At 49.7% G+C, this 22,995-nt stretch overlaps 3 protein-coding genes across 3 annotated transcripts; 2 read left to right on the forward strand and 1 right to left on the reverse strand.

Annotated features, from left to right (window-relative positions):
* The first annotated feature begins 402 nt into the window (after positions 1-402).
* On the forward strand, positions 403-5,667 carry ERP29 (endoplasmic reticulum protein 29). The gene is made up of 3 exons (XM_069794628.1): positions 403-568; positions 2,451-2,589; positions 3,777-5,667. Exons 1-3 carry the CDS (start codon positions 449-451, stop codon positions 4,277-4,279), a joined length of 762 nt encoding a protein of 253 aa, XP_069650729.1. The 5' UTR covers positions 403-448; the 3' UTR covers positions 4,280-5,667.
* Positions 5,668-6,198: 531 nt separating this feature from the next.
* On the forward strand, positions 6,199-19,501 carry TMEM116 (transmembrane protein 116). The gene is made up of 11 exons (XM_069794629.1): positions 6,199-6,542; positions 6,858-6,904; positions 7,043-7,106; positions 10,968-11,099; positions 15,097-15,201; positions 16,748-16,797; positions 17,227-17,310; positions 17,393-17,531; positions 18,010-18,154; positions 18,268-18,341; positions 18,890-19,501. Exons 1-11 carry the CDS (start codon positions 6,495-6,497, stop codon positions 19,088-19,090), a joined length of 1,089 nt encoding a protein of 362 aa, XP_069650730.1. The 5' UTR covers positions 6,199-6,494; the 3' UTR covers positions 19,091-19,501.
* On the reverse strand, positions 19,492-22,967 carry LOC104321473 (disintegrin and metalloproteinase domain-containing protein 20-like). The gene is given in 2 exon segments (XM_009924181.2): positions 19,492-22,756; positions 22,759-22,967. Coding segments are annotated over 2 exon segments (2,727 nt in total). The 5' UTR covers positions 22,829-22,967; the 3' UTR covers positions 19,492-20,099.
* Positions 22,968-22,995: the final 28 nt, after the last annotated feature.

Raw genomic sequence — 22,995 nt, forward strand, 5'->3', positions numbered from 1 at the left:
GTGGTTGTACTGCCTGGCCTGTTGCTGTATGTAAAGACATGCTCCTCTCTCCGCTGATCTCCGCCTGGCCGTAGCGCTGCAGGCTGTCCTGCAAGACCAGATCCTGCGTTCTGCCCTTTCTGCTGCCTTCCCCTTTTCCGAATTTGCTGCTGCGAGGTGCCGGCTGCTCTTTCTTTTTCTGGCAGCACCACCGCCGCGCGCTGCCCCCCGAGGGAAGGGGCTGCCCGTGCGCCCTGCCCGTTCCACCCGCGGCGTGGAAGCGGGACCGCCTCAGATCAGCGTTCCCGATCCGAGGATCGGGCCGCCCCCACCGCCGCGGCCTCGGCCCCGCCCCTGGAGCGGTGCCCCGGCTCCCCCGTGGGCCCCGGGGCGGGGCGAGCCCCCGGCGGCGGCCGGCGCTCCGCGCGGTCACGTGGCCCCGGCAGCCCCGCTCCCTCCGCGCTCCGCCATGGCTGCGGCGGCCGCCGCCGGCTCCCTGCTCCTGTGCCTGCTCGGCCTGGCGCTGCCCGGCGGCAGCGCGCTGCACACCAAGGGCTCCGTGCCCCTCGACGCCATCACCTTCTACAAGGTACGGCCCGCCCGGCGGGTGCTACCGGGTCTGGCAGAGCGCTGGGGACGGGGGAGGGAGGTGGCGGGGGGGGGGGGGGGGGGGGAGGGACGCAGCTGGCCGTCCCGGAGTGCGGCGGCCATGTGCACCGCCGCGAATGCTGTAGCAACGGGCGGGCAGCCTCGGAGGGCCGGGGAGGCGGTGTGGGGGCCGGGGTGCCCAGCGGGCCGCGGGCCGCCCGTCCCCCCCCCCACAAACACCGGCGCGGGGCAGCGCTCGGGGCTCGCGGAATGGCCGAGGTGGCGGGCCCGCCGCGCCACAGCCAATAGGAGACCGGCAGCCGCGGCGGCCAGCCAATCGGCGCGGTCCAAGTGGAGCCGTGCCGCCGGGGGCTCCCAGGGCAGCGCTGCGGCCGGGGACGCGGGGGGCCCGGCTCGGCCCGGCCCGCGGAACCGGCGGGGCGAAGTCCGGCTGCCGCCGCGGCTCCTCGGCCCAGCGCCGGGCCGGCTCCTCGCGCCCCCGGGGGTCAGGGAGCAGGAGAGCCGCTGTCGGCTGGCTCCTGCTCTGCCTGTGCCGGTGACCGAGGGCAGGACCGTGCAGGGGAGCGAGTCGGGGCCGTAAGCACTCTCTGCTTGGGATGGTTTCACATCTTTTTGGTTCATGAAACGGAAAGCAACAGGCTTCTGCCAGACTGAGGTCCTGCACAGGGTTTTTTTCTCCACTAAATCACTTTGAAATGAAGGTCTCCGCCGGGAACGTGGCAGGATTTGGGTTTCGGTAGCAACCAGTGCTGTGACAGGTGTTGCAGGCCCGGCTCGAGGCAGATGGCAAGATGCCTGTCGAAAGGGAATCGTGGTACGGCAGGATTAAAGCGTGCACTGTAGCAGTATGAGCTGAAGAGACAAAAATCAGCTGAGCTGTTTGGAAATATGTGCCCTAAACAAACTGCTCCGGCATGAGTGAATATGTCTTGCCACATGCCAGACCCCCCCACTTGATTTTTCTGCCATGACAAACCATACAGCACTCGACAACCCTTAGGAGCTGTCAGCTCTTCTGCAACAAGAAGAATTTGAAGTAATGGGCAGAACACTGCAAGAGGGACTTTGAAAGACCAGCCGAAATATCAGAGCTGCAACACGGTAAATGAAGTTATCGGCAGGCCCAGGACTGAAGACTTTTGTTAACTTTTGCAACCAGCTGTTACGTCAGTGCCCAGCAGTGCTTGCAGTGCACTTTGTAGGTGGGGACCTGTGTTGCAATCTGACCCTGTTCACTAAAAAAAAAGATTTTGCGAGGTCTTGTCCTGGAGGGAGAAAAAAAATCCTGAACTAGGTGACAGATTCCATTTCCAAGCTCATTTGAAAGGGACGTCGTCTGAGCAGAGCAAAATTCAAAAGCAATGGCACAAGCAAAGAGGAATCAATGAAAACACAAATTCTCCGTTTCCTGAACCAGTACAGCATCTCTGCTCCCTCCCCATGCCTCCTCTCTTAGCTAAGAGCTGCAGTTCTCATGCTGGGATACTTGGGAATGACATTAGATTTGGCCTCTCTCAATGTCCCCCTGGAAATTGTTTAGCTGACTTCCTTCCAAGATGCTAATCAGATTTACAATAACCAAATCATGTGTAATTAAAGGCATTATCAGATCCCACAAACCTACCACGTACCATCTGTATCATCTGGTGTAGGAATACATACACCCAAAGCTCAGTCTTTCCTCCACACTGCAGTGAGTCATTTTTGAAAGGCCTTAATTATAAAATTTCCATTCTCCCTCTGCATCTACTCATTGCACAGGAAAAGAAGACAAGCTAAAGCAACCTTAGGTGAGTTGTAGATTGCTCAAACCTGAAATGCTAAAGTTTTGTCTTTTTTTTTTTTTCTTCTTCTTGTTTTAGGTAATTCCAAAGCATAGGTTTGTCCTTGTGAAGTTCGATACACAATATCCTTACGGTGAGAAACAAGATGAGTTTAAAAAGCTGGCGGAGAGCTCAGGCTCCAGTGAGGATCTTCTGGTGGCTGAAGTGGGGATATCAGGTGAGGAATTCCGGACAGATTAGTACAGTATGGGTTGGTGTGGAGGAAATAAACTTCACTGCAATTTCTGATGAAAACAGGCTCTGAAGTAATTCTGACAGGGAGAAATGAGATGGGCTGGCCCTGCCAGACCAAAGCACCTGCTGTGGCTGGTCGCTGAGCTCTGTCACTGTGCCGCCCGCCACGAGCGTAGGAGTGCTGCTTATCTCCTTTCAGCTGGTTAATGAAGCAAGTCAGCCCACACTGCTAAACGGGATGCCGCCCTCCTCATTTGTAGCACTTTTTGTCTTTTTTTTTTTTTTTTTTCCTTTCTTTCTTTACCAAGAGAAACCTTTTTGTCCATTTCCGAGGAGGAGGCCTTACAAGAATCATGCTTTAGCCACAAGCCTGGTCAAACAAAGCATATGTAATATGATTAACTCATTGCAGCAAACCCTCCATTTATTGTTGAAGCACAGAAAGTGGTCGTTGCGCTGTGGCTGGTGTAACTCGATGTTCTTGTAATTGGCTTTAAGAGAAAAGCAGTGAAGAGTGGATCACTGTCACCTTACTTGCTCTTGCTTTGTAGGTAGAATTAAGAATTTAAGCTTACAGGAATACAATTCCCACAAACTGGGAAGTTTCACCCACATTGACATTTCTAAACACACATGGATTTAGCTAAGTAGCATAGCTGAAATCTCTTAAGTTATGTTTTCTGTCCTCAAGAATAAATGCAATTTATGTCAGATGAGAAAACATCTTGTAGCTTGGCGTGCTGTCAGAACTAAAACATGTAAGTGTACACTCTGCACATGGATGAGGGAAAAAAATCCATTTAGCTGTAAAATCAAACAAAATCAATGGCTAGAGCAAAACAAGGGGAAAAATGGCTATTAACATCCCATAAGGAGGATGGGGTTTGTACATAGCAGTCCTGCTGATGTCTTATGCTATTGCAGCCCCAGCAAAGCACCATTAGAATCTTGTATTTTGCTTTAGAGAACCTAATGATGGTTTGCCTTGCACAAAAGATTTTCTGGGGTGTTTTTGTTTCGGTGTGTGGCATTTCCTGCCAAATTGGTTATTGGGACATGTTGAAACTCTGGAAACAAATATTTATCAGTTTGTGTAGGAGATAATCCTGAATTAATTTTTTCTTTTGATTAACATACTGTGCTTTTCTGTGTTTCGTTTTCTCTTGACAGATTATGGTGATAAGCTGAACACTGAGCTGGGAGAAAAGTACAAGCTGGATAAGGAAAAGTTCCCTATTTTTTACTTGTTCCAGGATGGTGACTTTAACAATCCCTTACCTTACAGCGGCCAAATCAAGGCCGGGGCTATTCAGCGCTGGCTGAAGAGTAATGGCATCTATCTGGGGATGCCAGGCTGCCTGAAAGAGTACGACATGCTGGCCAGCAAGTTTGTGAGCACCACTGAGAAATCAGAACGCCAGTCCCTCCTGAAAAAGGGGCAGGAAAGTTTAGAAAAAACAAAAGAAACCGAGAAGAAGTCAGCTGAGCAATACTTGAAAATTATGAGCAAGATACTGGAGCAAGGGGAAGAGTTTGCTGCTAATGAAGTTGTCCGAATCACAAAACTGATCGAGAAGAACAAAATGAGTGATGGAAAAAAGGAGGAGCTCCAGAAAAGCCTCAATATCCTTGCTTCTTTCCTGAAGAAGAATAATGAAAAAGATGAGCTCTAATATGTTGGAGAACTCTGTACAAGCTGTGAAACACTGTCAAGAGTCCTAACCAGTTCTCCTTATGCAAGCAAACTTCCCGCTGACTTCAAGAGAGCAGCAGATTTCCTTCTGGTATTTTCAGTTTAGAAGATCAAGAGGAAGACATTCCTTAAAAACACAGTATTCTAAACGTTGGAAAAATCACCTTAAAGCAAGACACCAGTATTGTGTAATACTATTCAGTAACAGTGTTAAAGCAGACCAAAAAAAAGCACTAGAGATTGGCCTGAAGCACATTCCTGGTGGTTTTTACAGCTGTTCCCTGGCAAACAAATAACAAAATTCAGTCTCACATTCCATCTTACGTGTTGTACAAGGTACAGATTGGGTGCCCCTCACATCCTTTCCCTGTTCTTAGTGTCCTTAGATTTTATGCTCTTTAATCTACCCCTCCTCCTACCTTTTGTTTTCCCAATAGGGCTCCTTCTCCAAGTCTTGGTCTCCTTACCTGTTGTTGATTAAGAGACACGAAGTTTCCTTTTTCTGCCTTCTCCTTCAGTGGCTTCTGTTTCTGACTTGGGTATCAGCCAAATGCTGGCAGGCATAGTGAAGACAGGTCGTCCACGTATCAGAACTTGCCCCTCATCTTCTGGCCAGAGTAGCCGTCTCGGCAAATGTGCTCCTGAAATCCTTTGTGGAATCCTGACAGAGCGAGTGATTTGAGCTCTGAGCAAGGGCAGAGTCTCCTTGAGGTGCTATTACACTTAGTCTTGCCAGTTTGTGCAAAAATGTCTTTTTTCAGAAGTAAGTTTGGGTGAATTTTCTCATGGCTGAAGAGCACATGCAATGCCTGTGCATTTTGCCTGTCCTTCCCATCCAAGCTTTATTTCCCAGGTTCAAAATAAGGGGATGGCGGTGAGACCAATAAGGACATGTGAAAGTCCCAAGCCATAGTTAACATGAACCAAATATTTTCTCCAGCCTCATCTTCAGAAGCAGTTGACACTATCAAACTAAAGCTTCATCAGCATTTGGTAGTTTTAAGTATTTGAGAATGAGGTAACAGAAAGCAGAAGTATTTGTGCCCTTAGAAGCCTCATCTATGTCATTTTAATTGAGATACCTGGCCCAGGGATCAGGTCAGTCCTCAAAAGTTGATACTGCATCTGCTGTTCACACTGTGTGGAATTCAGGTGGCTGGTAGAAGATGCTGTTCTGATGAGGGCTATAGAGAGTTGAAAAGAGAAACACCTGAGTGTTTTACCTTAAGACTACGCTTTAAGCTAAGCAAAACTGATTTCTGTGGGAGCTTTGCTGCCTTTTGAATGCTGGAGTGGGTACAAGGAGCTGATATTGCTGCAAGATGAAATGTATTAATAATGCTATAATAATAAAATTGTTCCAATTAATAGCTGCTTCTTAAACTGCTTTCTAGAGAAACTGCCACTGATTTCTGTGGCCAGGAGGGAAGGCAAAGGCTGATCAGCCAGATGATGCCACCCACCTAGAAGCGAAAGGAATGTCCCGGAGACGAGGGGTTTACACGAAGCGGTGGGAGGGAGGGTGTCCTTCAGGCCCGCCACCCTCTCTCCCTTGGGAGGGGAGGAGGAAAGGACCCCAAGCAGGGCGAGCTTCGGGGGGAGGGGGGGGGGGGCAATCTTGACGAAGCCTGTGTGAAGACGCTTCCCGCTTGGCTCCTGAGGAGGGAACCGAAGACCAGGCGCCCTTCGCGACAGAACAACAACGACCACCACCTTATCGCGCGCCCCCTCACAGGCGCCGCTACCCCGCGCGCTCCTTAAAGCGGCTTCCCGCCCCCGGCCGCTCGTGACGTCGCCAAGAGGCGGTGCCATGGAGGAGAGAGGGGGAGTCCCGTGCCAACTTACTGTGTGGGGGAAGCTAAGCAGGGTCGCTTCGGGTCGGCTCCTAGAGGAGTGACCGGAGATGCAGCGGCCCGGGTGTCCCCGCTGAGCTCTCCCGCCAGGGCTGGGTCGGGTGGGGATGCGCGGAGGCGCGGGTCGCCGGCTCCCGGGACGCTAGCCCCGCTGTTCCCCCGGGGCTCCGGCCCCTCCTCAGCTCTTCTCTACCACCGAGCGCTCCCCGCAGCCGGCCCCGACAGCGAGGGCCGGGCCCGGGGCGCGGGGCGGGCCGGGTGCGGGCTGGCCCCGGGGCGGAGCGCGGGCGGTGCCCGCGGCCCCGGGAGCGGTGCGGCGGTCGGCGACGGCGGCGGGTACCCATGGCCCTCCCGGCTGAGGCGGCCCGGTTAGACGGGGGTTGGCAGGAGGTGAGCGAGCCCCGCAGGTACCGGGTCTCCCGGGGGAAGCCGCTGTCCCCATTCCCGGGACCCTGCCCGTCCCCACCGTGCGCGCCCCTTCTCCCCCATCCCCTCCTCCGCCTGCCCCGGACGGCCCTTCCCCTGCCCCGCGTCCCTCTCCGCGCTCTGCCCGCTGCTCGCCGGGGCCGGCGGGCTGGGACCTGCCCCCGGCCCGAGCCCCCCCCGACCCCGGTCGGCGGTTCCCCGGTGCGTGGCTGCCCGCAGAGCGGTTGGCGTGTCTGTGGGGCCGTGTCGTGCTGAGCCGGCACCCGTCCTTCTCCCCAGGTCTACTCGGCTCTCCAGTGGATCCAGTTCACCATGGCCATGCTCAGGTACAGCGCACTGCGAAACCCGCATTCCCGGGATGGAGTTCCTATTGCAACGACGCTTTTCTCCAGAAAAAAAAGAGAAATCGCTTATCCCAGCGAGGCAGACACGCTCCTGTTCCAACCTGTGCTTTGTTTTCTCAGTGTTATAGGTTCCAGCTCAATTATTGCCTACGCCATCTTTCAAAATGCAGTGCGGTCCCCCGAGGTAAGGTCTGAGCCTCCTTTTCTCTCCCTAAGTCGAGGTGTCGGTACTTTGCAGATGGGTCATGCGTGTAGCAAAGACCCACCTGGGTCAGGCACTCTGCTAGGAGCAACTGCAGATCTCAGGCTTATGTGGTTAAATCTTGTTTAACAGCTGGGAGGCAAGGGACTTGCCAAGAATTTGGCCCTTCGTCTGTGATAGGAGTTGAAGGAATTAACCTTGAACTGTACCCACGCAGAGAGAAGCAGGTTCTTTAGCCCCACACTTTCTGCTGCTCCGGGAAAGTCCTCCGGTCATTCCTGGGAACAGGGATTTGTTAGTGTGTCCTCCTCTGTGGGGCAAAATGCCTGGAAGGCTGAGGAGCTGTGTACAAAGCTGCTGAAGTGCAAATTGGCAATGCCCCTGCAGGAAATGTATTTACAGGTGTAAGTCTTTGGGCATCCCTGAGTATTTTTTCCAGGCAGGTGAGCTATTAAAACTAATGCAACTTGGAGGTCCTGCAAATTTCAGACAAAAAGAGGCCAGGCTGAAAAGCAGTTTGTTGTGCTGGACTCCACAGCAGGGAAGATTCACCCTGGCCACACGCAGGAGCCACAAACATTTTTAATGCTGAAGCAGTGGGACTCGGGTACAAACATCCCTTGGGGTGGGACTGTCCATACAGGCACTGCAGATCTGACATGAATGCAGCGCCTGGCACGTCCCGAGTGCATCACACGTGCAGGTCGTGTGTGCAGGGAACCGCGTGTGTCTGGGATATATATATATATATTGGACACGCTGAGCAGGTGGCTGGCACATGCACATTAACCTCAGACCTCCATCCCAAGCCTGTCACGCTTTTGCTGTCCACACACAGTCCATCTGTCTGCCCAGGACTTACCAGAGGCAGTGCACAGAGCTGATGTGTGTGAAGCTGGGGTTCATTGTCCAGGATTTGCAGATGTCTGGCAGCCCAGTCTGTGGACCACGCAGATAATAGGTTACTGCTAAGCTCAGTAGGACAGTAGAGCTGGCAGCTATGTTGTAACAAAGCTGTATTTGTACTTCCCTCATCTTCAGTGTTCTTTGTACATCATGGGTTTGATCTGCAGCCCAGAGAACAGGGCTTCCAGGGAATGCAGTGAGTTATCCCCAGAGAAGGAAGGCATGCAGTCAAGCTAACAACTGACACATCGTTGGATGAAGCAGGGTGGGGAGGAGAACATGAGTCCAGGTTTGCAGGGCAAATCTGCACCTCTTAAAACATGCAGGGTAGTCTAGCTCCCAGGCAGCCAGCCTCCTGGAAATGCTCTGCCCAGCACATTGAGAATGAGCTGCAGAGATCTCCATGCATTCCCAGGGAGGAATGAAGGCTGGGACTTCACCTTAGTGCTGGGATAGAAAACTTGCCTGAGCTTGTCCTGCACAAGGTGCATATCAAAGGCTCCCTCTCCCACATCCCCTGCACCTGGAGAGCTCCAGATGTGGTTCTCTCCTGGGGTCCTCCACTCTGATATGGTATGGAGCTGGGTTTGGCAGTTGTCCCAGTGTGACTCAGCAGCCTCGGCCCGTTTGCTTCCATGGCTAGAAGCCTGCATTACTCAGGAGCCCTTGTGCTATTAGTCATATGATGTGACAGTGGCTTGGGAGCTGCACTCTAGCTGCTTGTGAGCCACACATGGCTCCCAGTCACAGATGGACCGTTCCTGCTCGAGGGAGTCCAGATGTTTCTTCTCAGATTATTTCTGCAGATCCGGATAGGAGGGACAGATACCAGCTGGAATGACTTGTCTGCATGAGGTTTCCAGGCTCTTGTTCTGCTGCCAGGGGAGATCTGTTGCTGGTGTTTCAACAGTGGCAAAATCTTCAGTAACTTCCCCATTGCCTTGTCCCCATGTTTCTGGTCTTATGTGAAAATTTGTAAACAAAGGGGCTGGAAGAGATCCATATCAAAGCTTGCCACAAACAGCTTATTCCTTGAGTCATGAGGCTCTAGGGTAAAATGTTTAAAAATAAACAGCTCTGGAGGCTGGGAGGAGAACAATGTTATAAACACTTCCCCTCCTGCCCCCAGCCTAAGAAATTAAATATTGCATTCTTGAAGCTTGTTTTCTGTCTCTACGGGGTCAATAAAACTCTTCAGCCTAAGCTAAATCATTCAGAAGAGAGATGATGGCAAGCAACGAACAAAGACTTTCCTCTGTCATGTCAACAGGTTCTGTGCAGGCAGATGTCCCTGGGCAATGGCCAGACAGAGCTAAATCAACATGTATGCTCCAGCCTGGCAGCTCATCTGAATCATTATGTCTTTACATTCCCTTCCTCTATTTTATAAATACCATTTGTTTTTTTTCTTTTCCCTTTTGCAAGGAAGAACCATGCTGCCTTTCACTTACCACTATGTCACCTACTTCTTTATTTAGGTCTGTGCCAAAATAGCTCCTCAACCAAACAGTGGTGCCTCACTCCAAGGACACTTCTTGTTAGAGAAAGGGGTCACCTGTTCGATTGCAGAAGTTGCTTCTTTGGTTATTCTAGAGCTGCTTGGTTTTAACCCACTGTGCTCACGAACTGGATGGTGTCCCCAGCCTGTCATGCATATGACTGCCTGCTGGGGCTTCAGTTCTGCACCAGCAAGGAAAAGCCTGCTTAAAAAAGACATTCGTAAACACAATGACATACAAACTAGCTCCAGATATTTAGTTAGCAACAGCAGTTTGATTTACCGGGTTGTTGGGTTGGATGGTACAAATACAGAACTGGAGAGACAAGAATGTTTGAGGAGACAAATCCTGCAGAAGGTAGAGGACCTGCCATGCCGCTGCATGGCAGTGTGGCGATCAGGAAGATGCCAGACAGATCTCCCTCAAACTATGCCATAAGGACAGATCTGGTTTGATCAGATCTACCAAGATCTTATCAATCTTACTAAGCTCTTACTCGTTGCTCACGGAAACAAGACAAGTATAACACAATGTGATAGGTGGCAAACATTTACTTAAAGGACAACATTGAGGCAAATCTCACCAAAAGCTCAGTTCCATGAAAAAAATCTTAAAATCAAGGTCTCATGAAATGTTTCCGTGCTGTGTTTAGCATTATAATTTCCTGTAGGGAAAGAAAAAAAAAAAGTCATCATTTTCTCTCCAGGATGTTGAAAATTAGGTACCAAAGACTGCAATTAAGAATCTAGATAATTAGGCTGCTTTTCCAGAGTGTCGGCTCTCCCACTAACAACAAAAATGCTGGCCAGAATTTTGCACAAATGTTTTCCTGCAGTGTTTACAGTCCTTTTGGCCGGTACATGCAAACTGGAAATGGGCTGGAAACTGCCATTAGAGGAGACGCGACTCTGTTCCAGCAAGATGCAGTGTGCAGCAGAGAGACTAGCAGCTCTCATAGTGAAAATTAATCTGGCGTGTAAAATAGATTCAGACTTAGTCACCAAGTGAAATGACATGAAACACGTAGGAAAAATGTTTCAAGTTATTTCAGACCTGAAGAAGGGTTTGTGTTTACTAAAAGCTTGATTTCTCTTTCAGTTGATTTAACAAATAACATCCCTTCTCCCTGCCAACCTGTCCCATTCTGCAAAATCGTCATGTTCTGGACCTTTGAAATATTTTCTGTAAGAGTTGATGCTGCTCTTGGATCCTGGGGCATTGCTAGTGGCAGAAAGGGTGATTAGAGTGGGGTATCTGCATTGAAACAGCTCCTGAGGGCAAGAATCAGCATGGGGTTTGTGTGCGAGGAGAGCTGCCCTACCAGGAGAGCTGGGGGACAAAAGCATATTTAGATGACAGACTAAAACTGCTGCTGTAGGTGGTCATGGGAGTGTTGTGACCATCGCTCAGACCTGATGACCAACTTCACTTTTCCCAGGTTCGTCCACTTTTCTACCTGAGCCTCTCCGACCTATTTCTGGGCATGTGCTGGCTTGCTGGGGCGCTTCTCTATAGCACACCAACCTCCAAGCAGGATCTCATCTGCTATAACCTGCAAGCAACAGCACAAGTGAGTAGCCTTGACCTCACCATTCATGCTGTTACTGTGCACCCTTTGCCATGATTAGCCTCGGTGGTGATCAGAGCGTGATCGTGGGGGTCTGCTTCTAGACAGGCTTTGGCAGAGACTCCCCATGTGGACTTGACTTACCTCTTCTCCTTGTGTGTAAAACAGAGATAACGATGCTCGGTTTTAGGTGCATCTGGTTTGTGAGAGGCAATGAGGAAGGCAAAGAGAGCATGGGATTTTGTGGTTGCCGCGTTTGGGTTGCTTGTGTAACGTGAGTAGATGGGTCTTAATCTATTTCCTGTTGGGCCCATGCCAACAATGATCTCTGTGCCTCTCACACGGCAGCTTTTCTATTCCTCTTCATGCTTCCTCCATCCTGGGCAGGAACAGACATATTCTACGATTTGCTTAAGCTCAGACTTACAACATTACTCATATAAACAGCCCTGCTCTTGCTGACCTGGCCCTATTCTCTCTCAAACAATCCCAAGGATGCTCAGGAGCTGCTCTGTCAGCACAAGCTCAGTCCCGTGCCCCAGCGATTTGGCTGCTTTCCAGCTGATTTTGTGTGCTGGAGACTAATTGGAGTGGAGTGAGTGAAATACCATTTTCCTGACAGTTTGCTTTTGTCTCACCAAGTTCCCATTTCAGCATTAGGCTTTGCAAATCACTGCTCTCAAAAAACTCTGCAGGATACAGCTAAGCTTGGGCCAGAGCAGTGGTTCACAAGCGGTGATCTCTGGGCTTAAGTTTCCTTTTAAAGGACCCACAAAAACGTGGCTGGGAAGAGCAGGTGGCTCTCAGGAGCCTTGATGCGTGTTGTGTGGGCTCCAGCAGCTCCCTGGGAGCATGGTGGTACCCACAGATGGGAACTGATACGTCCTTGCTGGGCGGCAGCATCTGAAGCTGGAAAAACTCTCTATGTACTGTGGAGAGGGCAGGGAAGCAGCTGCCTGTGTGGTGTGCAAGTGTTCATGCTGTTGTGCATCTGGAGATGGGTGCCTGCATCCCAGGGTTGTTTCAACAGCTGTTTTTGTGGGTAAAACCGTAATACTCATGATGGTGAGAGCAGCTGTTCCACTCCTGTCTTATCTCTGGTTTCTCTAGCTCCCCTGTGCCACTGTGGAAACACCGCAGTATGTTCACATCAAGAGAGGAAAGAGTGGGGTGTGGGTAACTTGGCCACTTGGGAATGACGCAGAACAATATCAAAGGTGTTTTTTAGATGATGGTACAGGGGAAAATGAGAAGAGCTTGGGAGAGGCTTTTCAGAGCCAGAAGGTGGAAGGAGCAAGTGGGGCTGAGGGTACTTCTGAGCTTTTCCCTTGCAGCTTTGCCTGGGGGACAGCTCTTAATGCTGGTGTAATCTTTTTATGGCCTGGAGAAGAGAGGTTGAACTGCTAGAGAAGTAGGTTGGATATAGACAATGCACCATCGTTTCTCGGCAGAGACACTGAGACCATGCTATGCTCCCCTCCATTTCTGGCTCTTTTCTACCCTCGCTTTTCCAGCCTGTGGCCGTGCTTCTCAGGGACACCAGCAAGGTATGGGGGCAAGGTGGGAGCTTTATTTTCACGTTGGGAAAGGCAACGTGGGTAGGCAGAGCTGGCCTTGGGTGAGTCCTTGCAGGATTTGCCTTTGCCTCAGCCCCACGGCGGACAGTCAGGGTGCTGTGGTGGGGTGTGCAGGGTACCTGCCACATCCCGACCACAGCCATAGGGTCACCAGGCTTCTCTCCTGCATGCCACCAGCAGACCACCCCCGGCAGGAGGACTACCAGGGTGGCAGAGCCAGCTTACGTCTGGCAAGAGCTGTCGCTGCTGTTTGCTCTGGAAGAAATTAAAACAAACGGAGCACTTGCCATAGCAACCGTGCCCGCATGGTGCATGTGACACAGTGCAGGACACCTCCTTACTAAACACCCCAGCAATGCCCTTGCGTGGTGGGAACACCTTGTGCGTAAGTAGGAGCCAGTAACAGGTTTAACTAGCAGCTTCTGCAGAGCATAAGTGATCTGTAACCAAATGAAATGAGTAAATGTCTCCTGGCCCCATTCTGCCCGTGCTAAGCGGAGAAGTCTCTCAAGTGTTGCATTCCTGGGAGTCTCATAAACACATGTGGCTTCTTTGCACGGAAACACCTAAATGTAAAATGCACTGAACAACAAGGGTGAGGACGGGCTCAGGACTGCTCAGCAGTGGTGTTTGCACATGGCAGCCCTTGGAGAGACTCACACCACAGTCCATGTGATGTGGTTGTCTCAAGGGATTGCCTTAGGAGCAGGACAGTACTTTGCCTTATTCAGCCTGTTTACCATCACTTTTATCACCAAGGGCTGACACTGCAGTGGATGGAACTCCTCTAACATCAATACTGTGTCGTAAAGGAGGAGAGTGCTTTGTTTCTTGGACTTTCCCTGTTTCAGCCCCAGACTTTTGGTTGATGTTAAATGTAAATACTGCTCCCTTCGGCTGTTCCTTGACTTTGTTCTTTCCTCCTCCCTGCCTTGCCTTTGCGTTACAATAATAAAGTCCAGAATAGAGATTGTGGTTATAATTGCACAATTCTCCCACTTTCTTCCAGTTCAGTTCCAGTGGCCTAATAATGTCCTGGCAGGCTCCACTCACGCTGGTGAGCACAATGGGGAGCCACAGAAGTGCTATAATGAGGGACTCTCATGTCTTCCAGCTCCTGCTTTATCTCCACATGGCGAGCACTGCAGGGCTGTCTACAGCCCCAAAGCTGGGGCTCAAGAGAGCAGAATTCCCTTTGCTTTCTGCTAGCAACTTCACAAGTGGCTTTTGGTTCCCTCTTCCAAAAAAGAAGGCAGTGCTGACATTTTGTGAGCCTTTCTAAGGCATTTTGAAGTGCAAGAGAACGATCTTTGTGGACTGTTTTGATGACCTTCCCTGGAAGTAATTGAAGAAGGGCAACAAATGCTCATTAAACCTTGTCTAATGAGCTGGAAAGTCACCGTAATGTTCCTGCTGCAATGTAGCAGCCCCTTGGACTCAGGCTCTTCAGAATCAGCCAAGAGCATTTGCAACCTCAGTGAAGGAGGCCAAGTTTATTTAGTGACTACTTTCCTGGACTTAGGTGATACCAGGTTGGCAAACCTGTGCTCCTTGCCTCTTTGGCAAAGGATAGCAAATCCACAGAAAAAATCACTTGTCCAGCCCTTCCTCTTTGCCACTGAAGCATGTGTTTCCTGTAGCAAACCCAGCATATATATAGTATGATTAAGCAGCACCGTTTATACTTGACTGCCTTGCCTTGGAGCAACCATGGATTCAGAAAGAAATGCAAGAAAGATTTGATTTTTTTTTTACAGGAGATGTTAGGTATTTGGTCTCACCTCAAGCTGGAATCAAGGGCTGGGAAATTCCATGGGAAACAGTGTTCTGTATCTTTTCTTTTCTCTTTTTTTTCCGTGGAGAGAAAAGGGCTCTTGGGATATTATCTCAGGCTTAGTGCAGATATTCTCTGCCCTCACTTTCCTCTTTAAATATACTATTGTTTTCTGTTTCCGTGAATTCACTATGTAGTGAGCTCATTATGTGAGAAGCAAATCTAAAAGTCCCACATCTGTGTTGCTTCCTAATGGATGTAGCAGCATGGAGAGGGTTCAAGTGCCTTTGAATCCTTTGTTGCCAGGATTTGGGTCCAAAAAATGAGCTAAGTCACAAAGATTTGTATTTTTAAGACAGCCCCGCTGTCATTAGTTCTCCTGCCCCCTTTTTGAGGCCAAAGCAAAGCTGTCTTTGTGCAGTCTAAGGTGGGAACCCCTCCTCTACCAGGCTCTTCCCAGTTGGCGTCCCGCTGCAACCCGGTAGACGTGAGCACAGGGGCTGTGCAGGGACCTTCACCTTTGGCAGTCCACTATGCTGTTTAGCATCCTGCCTCTGGCCCATGGGCTTTGGGTTCATCAGCAATGAACTAAAAGTGCTACAGGAACTATTATTATAGGACTAAAATACTGTCTGTTTGTATTTCTCAGATATTCTACGTGGCCTCTTTTCTATACACTGTCAACTATACCTGGCATCTGTATGTGGACCTAAAGATGAAATACAATCAGAACCTTCTCAGGATGTCCCCCCAGGTGAGTAGGACTGACGTGCAACAGCTGTTGGGTACCAAGGTCTAACTGTGGGCTTGTGGTGGGGTTTAGGAGGTGCATACATTACAGTATATCTCACCACAAGGACTTTGAAGGCCCTTCTGCCCCACAGCTGTATAAATTGATGAACCTTGCCCACTGAGGTCAGCAGAGTTACTGCTGGGTCTGCTGTAGCATCTCAGTGGAAGATTGGGCTTGCAAGACTAAAGCAGACAAAGGCCAATGGCAGTGTACATCTCAGAGCAGAGAAAGCTCAGGACTGGGTATTGGTGAAGTTCTTCCACAGTTAGAAGAACAGTGGTTTGCACCAGCTGAGTAACTGGTTTGTTGCTGTCACTGCCTTCTGCCAGTGCACAGCAGCGGGGACAGGAAAGCAGGGGGTGCCTGGACAGCCTGGAACTGAGAACTGACAATTTCTGTCCTTCCCAGGTGTCATACAGCGTTGGAGAGCATCAGTAAGTATTGTAAGAATTTGAGATAGGAGGTGTGACGGAAGTGAGCTAGTGATAAAAGGAGCAGTTGGCTCTGTGAACAGTGGCCAGTCCTCACTTCATCATCGCTGGCCTTTACAACAGCCCTTTGGGGAACCGGTATAATCGCTGGGAACCAAGGAACAAGGACATAGTACTCAGAAAAATACTCTCTGCCTTGCAGGCTAAACAAACACTTCACATACCACATGACCAAAATCTCTCCTTGAAGTTGTTTCATTCCTCACACCTGGCTAAACAGTGAGGCACTGCCATCGCTGTAACTGGTGTGTTGCTCCTGATGCATTGCTGCAAGATGACAGATTCCTTATGCAGCTCTTCCCATTGAACCCCTCAGCCCCATTTCCTTACATAGTCTTTCTCTTCCCCAGAGATTTGCTGGGCACAGCAAACTTTGTATCCCATATATTTCATGTGTTGGTTTGGGAGCAGCAGGCTGGGCAGATCAGTCTATATTTCAGTTGCTCTTGCCCATAGGGTTTGGATCCGCTTGTAGGACTGGTTTCCTTCTTGCTGGACTCCCATTCAAAACGTAGCACCTACCGTAAGTTCCACACCACTACAGCTCTGCCCACGCTGTATTGTCATAGCTGTTGTGTGGATGCCAGCTGCCAAAGTACATTTCTTGGTGAGCAGATACCAAGACACTCCAAACTGCCTGCATTTCTTCACAGGACATAAAGCCTCTGAGGAACAGTGCCAGGTTAAGTGAATAATCAGTACAAAAAATGAGTAATTTACACCAGAGAGCTCTTCAAGTGTCTGCTCTTGTCCAGTTCCAAGTTCCCTTCTCAAATACTCTAGTCTTGAAGGGGAACAAGGCAGTAAGAATCAGTTGTTTCTGTTGCAAATCAGCACAGGCTGAACTTGGCAGTGTTGATTCAGTGCAAAGTGGAAACAAACATTTGTGCTTAGTCTGGGGATTAATCAGCATTCGAAGAACCCTCAGCTGCTGAAGTGCTCCCTGGGAGCTGGTTCCTGTGAATCAGTGGCTGTACGGAAATGATCATTTAATTAAGCTCTTTTGGACTTTGCAGGTTGTAGATTATGTGAGTTGCATTGGCCGAATAGCAACGATCTCATCTAGGTAAGATTTAATTCTCTCTGGAATAATGGTGTGGTTTTCGTAAACTGTAGTGTGCTGATCTCTGCTTCCTACTTACCTTGAAGCAAGTTTTACTAAAACCTGTAAAGCTTGTCGGTAACAGCAGAGTGACCTAACAAACTCAGAGTAAGAGGTTTTGGATGTAAGGGCCTTTCTCCAACCAAGTTAGTTATAACTATATTAACTATATGTAGTTTTTCAGAAAGTGCTCCCTTTACCTATGTATTGCCAGCATGAATGAAAGTGCAGAAGTTAGTAAAGCTGATAAAATACTCTTCCAGAGCAGTGTCAATAAAAACAATTTTTAAGGCCTCTATAGTGACAGGAGAAAAACCAAGCAGTGTTTGGTTGGGGATGGGAGCAGTGCAATGCTATAACTAGTAACTGTGCTGTTGTCCTTTCTTCTCTTAGCCTGATCCCTTTCCTTCTCATGGTGCCTGTGTTTTGCCTGGGCAACAGCAATAATTGCTACCAGAACTTTAGCCAGAAGCATGGGTAAGCTTCACGCATCTTCTGAGACAACCCCACTGCTTATGAGTCACAGCAGGAGCTCAGGCTCTTCCCTTTCTCCCCACAGATGTCTCTTGATGCACACAGAAATAGCCATGCCCACCAACGAGCCGCAAACCCTGAGTGGCTCCGTTTGCCGTGCAATGCATTTCTATGGCATTGGGGTCTTCCTTGTTTCCTTTCTGATCAGCTTCATAGCCATTCTGGTAAGAAACATAGTCCTTGCACACAGATGATCAGTGTGAGAAGATTTTCCCCTTTTCATCTTTACATCTTTGCTTGGATGGTACCAGAGGCCAGGCAACATCAGGGGAAGAACTGTGTGGTGCTGCTTCCCTTTTGGAAGGGGCGGTAGGGGAGAGAAAAATATCATTGTGCCAGCATATAAATCCATCTGGGGTCCTGTGTTCTGTCAACCCATCCCAAAAAGGATTTAATAGGTAGAGAAGGCTCAGAGCATGGCAGCAGAGATCACCTACCGCATGCATCAACAAAAGCCCAAATCAATTCAGAGTCTTCAGTTCAGAAAAGGTCACGTACAAAGCAACTGCTCTCCCCCGAGGAGCACACTGTTACTTGGAAAGGTTTGATAAATTGAAACAGGATACTCTGTCCTAGATGAACAAGCCAGATCAGAGCATGTGCACAAAGTACAAACAATGACGTATGCCTGTTCTTTTTTAGGTTATACTCAGTCAAGCCCGAGGTTTGTACAAAAGGTTTGTAAACTCCACAGGATTCCTGGGGGATCAGCAGTGGGCCATGATTAAGATGGTAGAACAACGAGTGGTTTTTTACCCCATCGCATTCTTCTGCTGCTGGGCCCCAGGTTAGCAGAGAGCTGAGTTACTCTCACAATATTCCCCTAGGACATAGTGCCTGGCAATGAAACTCAGAAGAGGTGGGGTTGAAGCAATACCCTCTTCTCCATCCCTTTCACAGCTGTCCTCCTTGGAATACTGAAGCTGACTGTTTCAACAAACAGCAAAATCTACATGGCTCTTTTAATTCTACAGGTAAGTGTCTTCCTCTGCAACCTCCTATGTTTTGCTTTCTCTGCTTGAACAGGCCTATTAGTGTTTGCCCGCTTCTAGTCCCTGCTGGAAAAAGTATGCTTCTAGCCACAAAGATCACTGCTGTATGAGCCTAAGTCTGATTTATGCCTTTGGTTGGCAAAGATCTTTGCTAGTTGTTTTTTGTTTTTCACAGGCTTGAAAAGGTCTCAGTAATCAAAATCACAGCATCATGGAAACTGTAGAAAATAGGACTAGAAAGGATCCCCAGAAATCAGTTAGGTTTTTTTCCTTTCCATGAAAGTCTCCAAATGCAATTCCTCCAACAACACTTGTCCAGGTCCTTGCTGTGCCCAAGGCAGCATTTACCAAAGGTTATTAAAGTAACCACAAGATTCCTATATCACATGGGGATGCAGATAGATAAAATCATGCTGGAAGTGGGAGGCTTGGCATAACGTGCCAGCTTTGACAGCCTGGTAGGGAGCTGCAGAGTGCTGTGCAATGCTGGCTGACAAGAGAGCCCTGATCTCCCCTGTGGTCTCTCCCAGGCTCTGACAGCAGCTTCCCAGGGGCTTCTGAACTGCATCGTGTACGGCTGGACACAGCATGTCTTCCTCTCCCTCAAGCGCAACGCCTGCCGGGATGTTGACACTCAGACTCCTCTCTTGCGCTCCCAGAAGAAGTTCTACGCCAGCACGCTCCCCGCCAGCACACCAGACGCAGAGGGGTCCACGTCCACCCTGCTTTGATGAATCCCTGTGTCAAAGGAGAACAGGCAGTGTCCTAACAAGGACTCGTCGTGTTTTAGCAATGTCAGCCAGACCTGGTATCGGGCTGTCTGCTGCGAACTGTCTTGCCAGCAGCAAAGTTAGCTGTAGTGCTGGAGGAGCCTGAGCAGATCTGTCGGAGACAGACACTTCAGTGAAGATAGTTATTTATTTTACAGATTTGTATGGACTATAAAGGGATTCTTTAAACATGGTAAATTTTTAGTACAGACTTTCTTCTTATGGAAATATCTCTAGAAATGCAGCAAGTGGTATATAACAGCTCAGAGGTCTGGTACAGCTCCTTTGAGGGTAGGTGGTCAAAGGATGTTTTACTTCTCTAAGTATTTGCCGTTACAAATTAACAGTAAAGCAAAGGTGAATATTTTTCAATCTCTGACTTTTAATTCACTGTAAAAATAAGAACATGTATCATACTAATAGCCAACTGCAAGGAATGAAAAATTGCAAAGTAGCATAAAAAAATCAGCGCTCACTTCCGTGCCTCGACCTTTTGCACGTTTCCCTTCTGTTCTTCATGCTAACTCCTGCTCAGCTACAATACTCAGAAAAATAAGCTGCTTCAACCTGGTGGAGCATCTCTCATGAACCAGGTGAGCAGGGCTTTGCATGAATCTGTCTATAATCTTTTAGATGCTCAAGTGAATTATTTACTAAAGTCCCACTGTTCTATAGAAAATAAAACAGATCTTTAGCTGCATTGAAAACAACTCTCTAACTTTTACACACTGTTTTCTAACAGCTTCACTTTTTGGATCCAACCCAATTTTATTTACATAGTAGGTAATACAAGAAGAGGAAATACTCGTTTTGTGTAGTTAACTTTCATACAGTTTACACAGTTACATTGTGTAAATTACTTTGTGGAAAATCTCCTGGGTCTAGCAGTCCAGCTTCAGGGGTGTACCCATGGGGCCTCTAGTCCTTTCCAAACCTCAGCTGGTGGGTTTCCCACTGCTTTCATGGTTTTTTAAACATCTTCTTCTTCCATACTCTGCTCATCATCTGCAGGAGTCTCACTTCTCTCTGTGGCTAAACTTCTACTGAAAAACGCAGTTATTGCTGTTCTGTATTTGGTTACAGCAATGAGGAGAGCAATCAGAACAAGGGCAATGGGAACTGTGATCCCAGATACTGTCCCAAACACTTTATTTTGGACAACGTCCACCATGGACATCATGAGAGGCGGTGGAGGGCCGCTGTCCACACTCCCTCCCAGGCCATGGAATTGGCAGTCCGGAGGAGCCCAGCCAGCTTCGCAGTGGCAGTGTTCGAGGTTGTTGCAAACCCCTTTCCCCCCACACAAAATCTTCCCATCGCACTTCGTCCTGACCATGGCATCTGTGCATGTCTTGTTAATGCAAATCTTTTTTGGCCCACATCTGGTGCCATCAAGCCCTCCTCCAATATCAGGTGTATCGATGCTGGCATGGTAGGCTGTGCCCCAGCACCAATCCTCAGGGCCGGGCATCTGAATGATGGTTTCAGACCCCTCCAGAACGGGTATCCTCTTCACATTGACACACTGCAGCCTTCCGCACAGAGCGTTTTGGGGTTTACATCCTACAAAACCAACTTTGGTCCCATCGCCGCCACAGTTGCCAAACCGATCCCCTTTCACGTTCTGCTTTTTGAAGCAACTTTCTGGAGCACCCCGAGCTTCTTTCCCAAAGACTTTTCTGCACAGGTTGTCATAGGTCACACATTTCCCACGGTAGCAGTAGCTGTCATCGCTGCATGGCGTCCCATCATGCATGTGCAAATCCTCTGGGCACCACTCAGAAGTCCCATTGCAATATTCAGGCAAGTCGCACTCGTCCGCCTCTGACCTGCACTTGTGTCCTGCAGCACGAAAGCGGCATCTCTGACAGCATTGCCCAATGGAGCAGACGGCCCCTGGCTTCAGCCTGCAGTTTTGGTGACAGCAGGGATTGCCTCGGCAGTCCTGCAACCCACCACAGTCACACTGCTCTCCCTCATCGATCACCTTATTGCCACAATGTTTAAAATGGAAGAGTTGGTGGGGCTCTGGGATGTTGCACAAGCAGTCGCCATGCCCTCTACCGATCAGGTCTAAGTAGCTCTGCCTGCTGCAGTTGCTGAAAGCCTTGGCGCCATCGAGCGAGTCTCCTGTCATGTAGCACTTGGTGGCTTCTCCACACACACACTCCTTTTTATCGTGCTCCATCCCCAGGTTGTGACCCAGCTCATGAGTAAAAATAATTGAAAAGGTTATGAAATCTCTCCGTATATGTGATACAATGCCTGATTGATAACCAGGGTGGCAGACGCTACCTACATAGGCCAGCCCAACGATTAGTCCAAAGTCCATGTAAGTAAATAAATGTGCAATGTCGTATTCCATCCTCTGAGAAAGATCCCTATTTCCCCAGTCATTAAAATTTTTAAGAACTTCTTCTATATCCTGGCTGTACCTGATGAAGTTGCTACGTGTCCAGATCTCCAGCCCGATCAGGCAGATGCGAAGCTTCAGAGGATAGTAGTATGTTTCGGATAAATTGATCGTATCTGTAACCAGAAGGATCACGGAGGTCTCATTGCTTCCTTGGAAGGAAAACAGATAGTGGTCCACCACGATAAATATCTCAACATACATGGTATTCTTCAGTCTCTGAGAGAAGTCACACTTTCCTACGGCTGTTTTAGCTCCCATCCCACCCAGTTGGTTTTGGATCACCTCATCCATCAATCCACACATCAAGGGCTTGCTCTGGGTCTTCTCTCGACGATAGAGAAGGTGCTGGAAGGTGAGGGACCCCGGCACAGGTTCGATGCCATAGCTCAAGTTCCCAATTTCCAGCTGCCCCCTCAGACCCGAGCAGGTGCTCAGTGTGACAAGAGAGCCAGGGCTGCCCTCCACATAGCCCAGGTAGTAGCACTCCTCAGGGACATGGGGCTGCTCCACCACTCTTGTCCCCCTGGGGCTGTATGTGATGACTGGCAGGTTTTTCACCAGAAGTCCTCTCTTCTGCATGAGGTGGATGATGCGGTTGTCCCCCTCCACCCTGAGGACGTAGGACACTTCTTCCTCCACAGCTTTTCCCAGCCTGGGGGCCAGTTTCCTTGGCCGGACTATCTCATGGACAGCATAGCCCGGCGGTGGATGATGGCTGCCTGCCCCAGGGAGGAGAGATGCCCCAGGGAGGAGAGATGCCACCAACACTGCCCAGACCCCCAGCCTGAGGAGCAGGGCTTTCCCCCATCCGCCATGATGTGCCTGGAGCCATCTCATCACGAACGCCTTCAAAATGGCAGTAATATGCCTCGAGGAGGGTCCTGCCAACCCTCGCACAGACATCTTAACCCTCTCTCCTTTGAGGCGCTCAGGCAGTGACCATGCCAGAGTTATCCCCTCAGGGCTGGCACAGGACCCGACGAAGGAGCGTGCCACCCTGCTGCCCTGAGGGGTGGCTGTTCCCCTCAGTGCCCCTGGAGAAGGTTCTGGAAGCACTGCCACCCCTCCCAGCCACCATGCTGCCAGCTGGCTGTGACATGAGGCCAGGGTGGAGTGAGGCCGTGACACAGGGGCCATGAGTGCTCCTGTGAGGTGACAGGGATGAAGGCCACCCACTCCCTCCGTGTTTCCCTCACTGGGGCACTGTGGGCCATTGCACCCAGGGAGATGCGGTTGATCTTCAGAGCCGCTCCCCTGCCGCTCGGTGAGATCTGGGGAGCCATGTGTCCTCACCACCCTCTCCTCCTTCCCAAGGCGGGGTCCAGGCCCAAAGATTGCCTGTGGATCGTGAATTTGAGAATTAACCACAATAACACTCCTCACAGCAAATTAACAAATGTTGATGCCCCTTGGCTACTGCCTCATCTCCTTTGCCAGTCTGTAAACTAGT

This window comes from Haliaeetus albicilla, chromosome 10 (genome assembly GCF_947461875.1).
Source record: "Haliaeetus albicilla chromosome 10, bHalAlb1.1, whole genome shotgun sequence".
In the NCBI taxonomy this organism is placed as follows: Eukaryota; Metazoa; Chordata; class Aves; order Accipitriformes; family Accipitridae; genus Haliaeetus; species Haliaeetus albicilla.

What these genes read in the sequence shown, in the direction of transcription:
- TMEM116 (XM_069794629.1), top strand. Translation starts at nt 6,495, where the DNA reads ATGGCCCTCCCGGCTGAGGCGGCCCGGTTAGACGGGGGTTGGCAGGAG. An exon ending in AACTTTAGCCAGAAGCATGG is followed by an intron (nt 17,311 to 17,392) that starts GTAAGCTTCACG and finishes TTCTCCCCACAG; the next exon opens with ATGTCTCTTGATGCACACAG. An exon ending in TGGCTCTTTTAATTCTACAG is followed by an intron (nt 18,342 to 18,889) that starts GTAAGTGTCTTC and finishes GGTCTCTCCCAG; the next exon opens with GCTCTGACAGCAGCTTCCCA.
- ERP29 (XM_069794628.1), top strand. Translation starts at nt 449, where the DNA reads ATGGCTGCGGCGGCCGCCGCCGGCTCCCTGCTCCTGTGCCTGCTCGGC. An exon ending in ACGCCATCACCTTCTACAAG is followed by an intron (nt 569 to 2,450) that starts GTACGGCCCGCC and finishes TTCTTGTTTTAG; the next exon opens with GTAATTCCAAAGCATAGGTT. An exon ending in GGCTGAAGTGGGGATATCAG is followed by an intron (nt 2,590 to 3,776) that starts GTGAGGAATTCC and finishes TTCTCTTGACAG; the next exon opens with ATTATGGTGATAAGCTGAAC.